The sequence below is a fragment of the Salmo salar genome, chromosome 11 (genome assembly GCF_965601325.2).
Source record: "Salmo salar chromosome 11, fSalSal1, whole genome shotgun sequence".
NCBI classification, from domain to species: domain Eukaryota; kingdom Metazoa; phylum Chordata; class Actinopteri; order Salmoniformes; family Salmonidae; genus Salmo; species Salmo salar.
The window spans coordinates 87,120,655-87,127,335 of NC_138301.1; the positions used below are offsets into that span (position 1 = coordinate 87,120,655).

General features: G+C 44.7%; 1 protein-coding gene across 1 annotated transcript; it reads right to left on the reverse strand.

Annotated features, from left to right (window-relative positions):
- Positions 1 to 1,021: 1,021 nt before the first annotated feature.
- LOC106563051 (zinc finger protein 703) lies at positions 1,022 to 5,292 on the reverse strand. Its single transcript, XM_014128269.3, has 2 exons — positions 4,476 to 5,292; positions 1,022 to 3,810 (listed from the first exon to the last, which is right to left on the reverse strand). Exons 1-2 carry the CDS (start codon positions 4,722 to 4,724, stop codon positions 2,254 to 2,256), a joined length of 1,806 nt encoding a protein of 601 aa, XP_013983744.1. The 5' UTR covers positions 4,725 to 5,292; the 3' UTR covers positions 1,022 to 2,253.
- Between the last annotated feature and the right edge of the window lie 1,389 nt (positions 5,293 to 6,681).

Here is a 6,681-nt window from a genome sequence, read left to right on the forward strand (position 1 = left end):
GGTTTCATTGTTTGATTCAGGTCTAGTGTGGTTGAGGCAAAAATAATAGCTAAAGTCAGTGACCTAGCTAGCTAGCTAACATTAGCCATCTCTAGCTAATGGTACAATGGTACATCATAAAATGTACTTATGTTGAAACGGGACAAAACAAAGGCTACAAAACATTTCCATACACAAAGCAGCTGTTAGATACTGTTACCTGACAGATAGCTAGAGTCTAGCTAGAGCTGAACTGGCTGTGGTAGCTGCTAGCAGCTACCTACCTAACTAGTTGCTACCTAACTAGTTGCTACCTAACTAGTTGCTAGCAGCTACTAGCTACTAGTTCATTCACTTCAGTCGAGAGGGGATTAAACATTAGCTAATGTAACATGTCAATTACACTACTAGCTCAGCACTGGGAATAAAATAAATTGTCTCTGCCAAACAGCAGTTACCTTGCCAGCTAGATCAGTCAACTAAAGAGTAGACAGTTTCTGCTCTGCTTGCTTTTACAACTCAGAGAAAAACAACAACACAGACAGCAGCTGTTCATCTGTCCCGTGCAGGTCCTATACGTCAGCCTTTCAGAAGCTTTTCCTTCACACAGCATGTCCGCACACTCTGTGTCCATGCGGACCTAAATTCTGCCTGCTGAAACCGGAAAACGGTCTACCCGACCGCTCTGAGGAGTCCGCATGGTGCTAAGGCATACCAGTGCTGCGTTTTGTATCACAGTGAAAGTTGCGCCCCTGCTGAATACAGTACTGTAATACTGTGCTGAATATAATGTAAATTCACAAATCATTCTGAGATTCAAAATGTAGTCATTTAGCAGACATTCTTATCCAGAGCAACGTATAATAAGCATTCTCTAGTATTCTTTGTCTCTTAGTCACACTGTCTTTGAATGTTCTCTCCTGACTAAGTGATTCATTATTACATAGCTAGTCACAATGGCCTAATGAACCAAATCAAAAGTATTGAGATGAATGAGCTGTCAAAGAACCAATTGGATTAACAAATGAAGACAGAATTGAAATATATTCATTATCATTTATTCAACAAAATATGACCTCCCCTTTAAACCAGATAGCTCTGCCATCACCACAGAACATGTTTCTCCGGTATTTGGGTTTGTATCCCTCCCTTACCCAGGTCATTCACCCAAATATTTAACCAAAAATATCACTATTAATCTGCTATACAAACAACAATTAAGAAGCCATTCATTCAGAGAAGGAAAGGAGAAAAAAAGTGTTTTTTTTTGCAAAGAGAAAATATACATTCTTGTGAAGTTTGCAAATGTGTTTTACCATGTTGAAACATTTCTTATTCATAACAGATAAAAAAAAAAAACAGGTTTTGGGTCAATTCCACTTCAATTTCAGTCAATTCAAGGAGTGCACTGAAATTCCAATTCTCTTCAATGCTTTTCAATTATAATTTGTTTCACTTTCTGAATTGATTGGAATTTAAATGGAATTGACCCCAACCCTGGATAAAATGAACTGTATTACTGACATATAATAAGAAAAGTAAGAACATTTTAAAATAATTTATTTGGATAATAAACCTGAAAGCCAAAGCACTCAGTTAAAAAATAAATAAAATGTATCTTTTCAATCAGAGAAGAAGCAAATGTATGAAACAGAAACAAATCTCAAAACCAGAACTGAGCTAAACGCACACACTCAAGGTCAAGCTAGCATGCATCCGGCTCTCCCCCCTGTTTCCCCCCAGTCTTCCTCCAGTCTCCCCACCATGCTGAAGGCTGCCATCACTGTCCCCTCGCCACTGCAATCACCATTCCCAGCTTGACGTCAGGAGATCCATGAGGTGTTATACAGCATCCTACCAACAGCTATCAGCCAGCTATCAACCAGCTCAGTTTGTGGTGCTGTTACAACCTAGCATGGTACCATGTCCACTAGTCCAGTCCAATCTACTTGTTCATGAGAGCAGTATCCTAGCAGTGTACAGACATGCAAGCATCCAGCCCCTTCTCTGACTCCTCCATAGGATCCTGGTTTGGTATGGAATTGCAGTGATTCCCCCATATAGGTGGAACATCCTGCCCACAGAGGCCCCTGAAACACCTTCATCCAGGGCTACCATAACCTTCCTATTACAACTAATTGGATCCACAGAGTTCCCAGCAGTTTTAGGCAGGGGGCAGCAGAGCTAGGCGGGAGGGAGTGGGGGGGCCGCCTTGGCTTAGTAATGCTAGGAGAAACACTGTAATAGACTGTGTGGATGGATGGAGATGAGTGATCACTGGTAGCCCAAGGCAGACGCTGAGCCGAGTCTCTGGCTATAAAGGGCGTAGTGGGGGTAGTAAGGAGAACCAGCCTGGAGGGAGTGCAGGGGGATGGAGGTAGGTCCAGGGGGCAGGTGGACCTTACCATAGGGGTGGTACCGGGCCAGACCCAGGGTATGAGGAGCCCTAAGGGAGAAGGAGTTCTGCAGGGAAGCCTGGCTTTGATGGGGGAGGTGGAGTTGGCAGGAGGCAACAGAGGAGGAGGAGACAGAGGGGTAGGCAGAGAGGAGCTTACTGTCCATCCCTCCGGGTAAGGAGGTGTGCGTGCGCAGGTGGGCCAGCAGCTCATCTGAGGTGGAGAAGCGTTTATCACAGGGCCCCGCAGCCGACACCCAGTTACAGGCATGAGGCATGGGGTCATTGGAGAGCATGAAACCGTAGGTGTAGAGGGGGTGAGACAGGGTGGGGGTGATGCTGGAAGACATAGTGCTGGGGTGGAGGGAGTGGAGGGGGTGGGAGGTGTAGACCAAGCCTGGGTAGCCTGTTTTGAGGGCAGACGAGGGGTCGTGGATGCAGGGGTTGCTGCTCCCCAGGTGGGGCGCGTTGGGGTAGCTGAGGCAGTAAGGGTCCCTGCAAAAGCCCTGCATGAAGGAGGGGGGAGAGGCACCAGTGGAGTGCTTCACCCCCACACCCCCACCTCCCAGACCAGACTTGTTAGGGTCCAAACCTGGGACAAACTGGGAGGGATATCCAGCGTAGGAACCCACTACAGAGCCATGGTAGCCCATTCCAGAGGATGACATGGGGAAGACAGAGTGGCCAGTCTTGTAGGGGGAGATGGGAGCGATATGTCCAGGGCCCAGGACAGGCTGTGGTGGTTGGGAGTCCGCCTTGGGCCCCTCGTGGCTGGGGCTTCCCTCAGAGCTGCCTGTGCTGGAGTTGGTGCTGGCTCTGGCGTGGCTGGAGTTAGCCAGCTGGGGACTGTCCAAATGAACCTTATTCACATCTGACTCCTTTTTAAGATGGCCGCCGCTGCTACTGTTACTGTTCCTGTGTGGACTGGCCTGTTCCTGTTTGTGTTCTCCATTCAGAGTCTGAGAGCGGGAATTCCGTTGTCCATGTGGCGACTGGCTCTGTCTGTGTGTCTGGGACGACGGCTGCTGTGTGTGCTGAGGGGGCGTGCCACTACCCACCCTGGAGTTGGGAGATATGGCATGTGGTGGAAAGGATGGACAAGAACCTGATGAGTTACTGTTAGCACATCCATTCCCATTACTAGGTACCCTGAACCCAGCTTTATCAGAGCTGTTATTAGCGCTACTAACCAGATCCCTCCGACTGTCTCCCCCTACTTTGTTATAGGGCTTGAAGCTGGACTTGTCGTCCTTTATGGGCCGGTGGTCCCCAAGTTTGTGACTGGAGGAGGAGGAAGAGGAGCGTCCATTATGGTCCTTATCACCATGGCCGTTGGAGGGGATGGAGCCTAGCTTGGAGGAGGGAGGAGGGTCAGGCTTGCCGATCTGGGAGCAGGTCTGAGCCAGCAGGGCCAGGGGACTCTTCTTAGCATCCAGCTGGAGAAATAAACCAAGACTTAAAGTTAAGTTTAACCAGTTTTCACAACGTTGAATGTAATGGGTATGTGGAAAGGAAAAACGTATACACACTCAACTTATACAGGTTCAGAAAGAAAGGCAGTCAGACAGACACATTTAGACAAACAGACATACAGACAGAACTGTAGGCCTATGTCTATTGTCAGTGAATAATTGTTTGGCCAGTAACACAGACCCCTTGGGCCCTCTATGAATTACAACCTTAACGTTCATATAATAGCCTATTAATAAATACTATTGTTAACATTCATTGTTACGAAATGTTGGCAGTAGGCCAAACGTGTCGTGCTGTAGGCTAGGGCTAGCTTTATCGAATGGATGTATTGTCTACAAAGTTTAAGCAAAAATGGTGAGAACGGTAACTCGGACTATGAGTAGTCTAAGAGTAAAGACGGTTAGGGAACTACTTTTTAAAAAGTCCCTGACTGTGCGCATTAAGAAAATAAATAGCACTACTACGGACATATATTGCGCATTATCGGTTAAAAGCTGAAGAACTTGTTTTGCGCAAAAACACACCAAAGTGTTGAGAGAATAAAGGTGTATAGAATTGGCTATATGTCAAACAACAAACACACATCTATGTGACAATTACCATGACAATAGAAACATAATTACAGTACCTCAATGTTCACTGGTGCAGATTGTAAGGGCTGCAGGTAGTCCGGGTGGTGGAGCAAGTGGCCGGTGTGCGCCGTCAACATCTTGAGTATCCGGATAGGGAGCCGCTTTGCCTGGCGAATAGGATCCAAAGGAGTTGGTGAACAAACTAACGCGCCCGTTGGCGAACTGCAGTTATCACTATCGTCACAGGGCTCCGAGGTCTGGCTGTGTATCTCGTGCGTAATTGCTCCAGTAGGGGAATCTTTCATCGGAAATGGAAACGAAAATATGTTTGAGAAGGGCAGTGTTTTGTTACAGTCCCGAGAAAATAAATGGTGTAATTATCCCTGCTCAGTGTATAGCGTAGTTTATAATCCGGGAGAGAAAGTATGTTGCCTATTCACCATCCAATTTCATCAAACAGAAGTTGACGGTCGGCTCTTCTTTACTCATGGTACCGATTCCAGAATTGTTCTTCCAGGCGTTCTAATTCACAAAAGCCACATCAATCGAAATGTGAGCGAAATACATGAACACATTTGAGTTATATAATAAGTTTAGCCAAAATGAGAAAAGGTGTAGATATTTCCAAAAGACGGCCGCGATACGTATAACATCGGACTCTCACCGCTCCAGTGTACAGCTTGCTCTCTTTCTCTCTCTCTCCCTCGCCGTCTCTTCAGCAGTTACACATCAACTGGACCGTACGTCGAGTGTATGAGATCACAAGGGGATCTTCAAAGTAAGCGAGCCGCCGTCCAGTGGATGGCTGCATCGGTAATGAGAATGGCTGGTGCGTTTCTTCTGAAGGCGGAGCAATTTTGTCCCCCTCGGCCAATGAAGACAGACTGTCTGTGCACTGTATTTCACGGCGTTAGATACATCTTCTGATAATCTTTCAAATGTCTTCCTGTCAGAACGGAATGTAATTTCCTTTGATGCAAAAATTCTAACAGGCGCCCTATATGGCATTTATGTTGATTTATGTATGACTGATTGTATCACTCTGCCATCTACATGACCAACAGGGGGCACTATTGATGACGTTGTATCGCAGTTCATCAGCAGCATTACCGACACAATAGGCTACAACCAAGTTTTTGGATGAGATATACTGGCTATGAAGCAAATTTAATTTCATTAGTCTCTTGTGACTATTGTGGTCACTGCAGGGGTGAAATAAAGTTTATTTTGGCAGAAATTGAATAACGTTGTCTAACCCCAGGTGTGACATTCAACAACAATTTTACTCTCTGTCTCCTTATTTGAACTTTAAAACCAGTTAAATGTAACTAAATGTCATCATAAGTGTCATCTACACAATCCCCAAAAGTATATATTTTTTTATCATGCGAGGCCATAAACAATAACTAGTACTGCTGCATACTCAAAGAAAGGTTAGAACCTCACCTTTCTGGTACAAAATAGTTATAAATTGCTGAGATGTAGTCACGTTTGAGGACACGAGCTCAAGTACACCGTACAAATATAATACAAATATGACATTTCCTATTCAACAAAACTGTATGAAAAAGGCTTGAAATGACTTATATGCTTTCTAAATATAACATAATCAAATTATAAACCGACTAATTCTAAGATTTCACTTTACTTATAACTGTGAAATAAATATTTGTTTGTTTAGTGTTAGTGAACACTTGCATATTTTGTAAAGGTCTCTATTGATAAAAATGTCTGCCCCCATCGCTGTGAATGTCTCACAGTGTTCTAGCTTGGCTTCCTGAACTCGTTAGGAACTCACATTAATAATAATATTGTCCGTCTATGACAAACCAAAAGTGTTTTTTGTTTCATATCTATGATTTTTTTTACTTTTATTAATGGCTATGAATGGATCTCTGAATGTGCTACCGTGATGAAACCACTCTCTACAATGCAACGAATGCAGGCATGTGGTTTTTGTCGGTGGCTGTGATGTAGGGTTCAACCAGGAGTTGGTAGGAGGGACAGCCATCTTGAAGTGGTTTCCGATTTCACATCTACTTCACACAGACTCAGAAAAAATACTAGTGTCCGTGGGAACCAGGGCCGTCATTTATCAACGTTGCGTTCGAACAGAAATGTTCGTAAACCATGCAGAAGTGTGGGATTTATCAATTTGTACTTACACTTGAGAATGTGTGTAAATTTAAGGACACCTCTGAGCATGCGTACGCACGGCACTGTGTGGTAGAAAAGTCAAACTGCTAATGAAATACCATCCAC

What these genes read in the sequence shown, in the direction of transcription:
- LOC106563051 (XM_014128269.3), bottom strand. Translation starts at nt 4,724, where the DNA reads ATGAAAGATTCCCCTACTGGAGCAATTACGCACGAGATACACAGCCAG. An exon ending in CTGCACCAGTGAACATTGAG is followed by an intron (nt 3,811 to 4,475) that starts GTACTGTAATTA and finishes TTATTTCTCCAG; the next exon opens with CTGGATGCTAAGAAGAGTCC.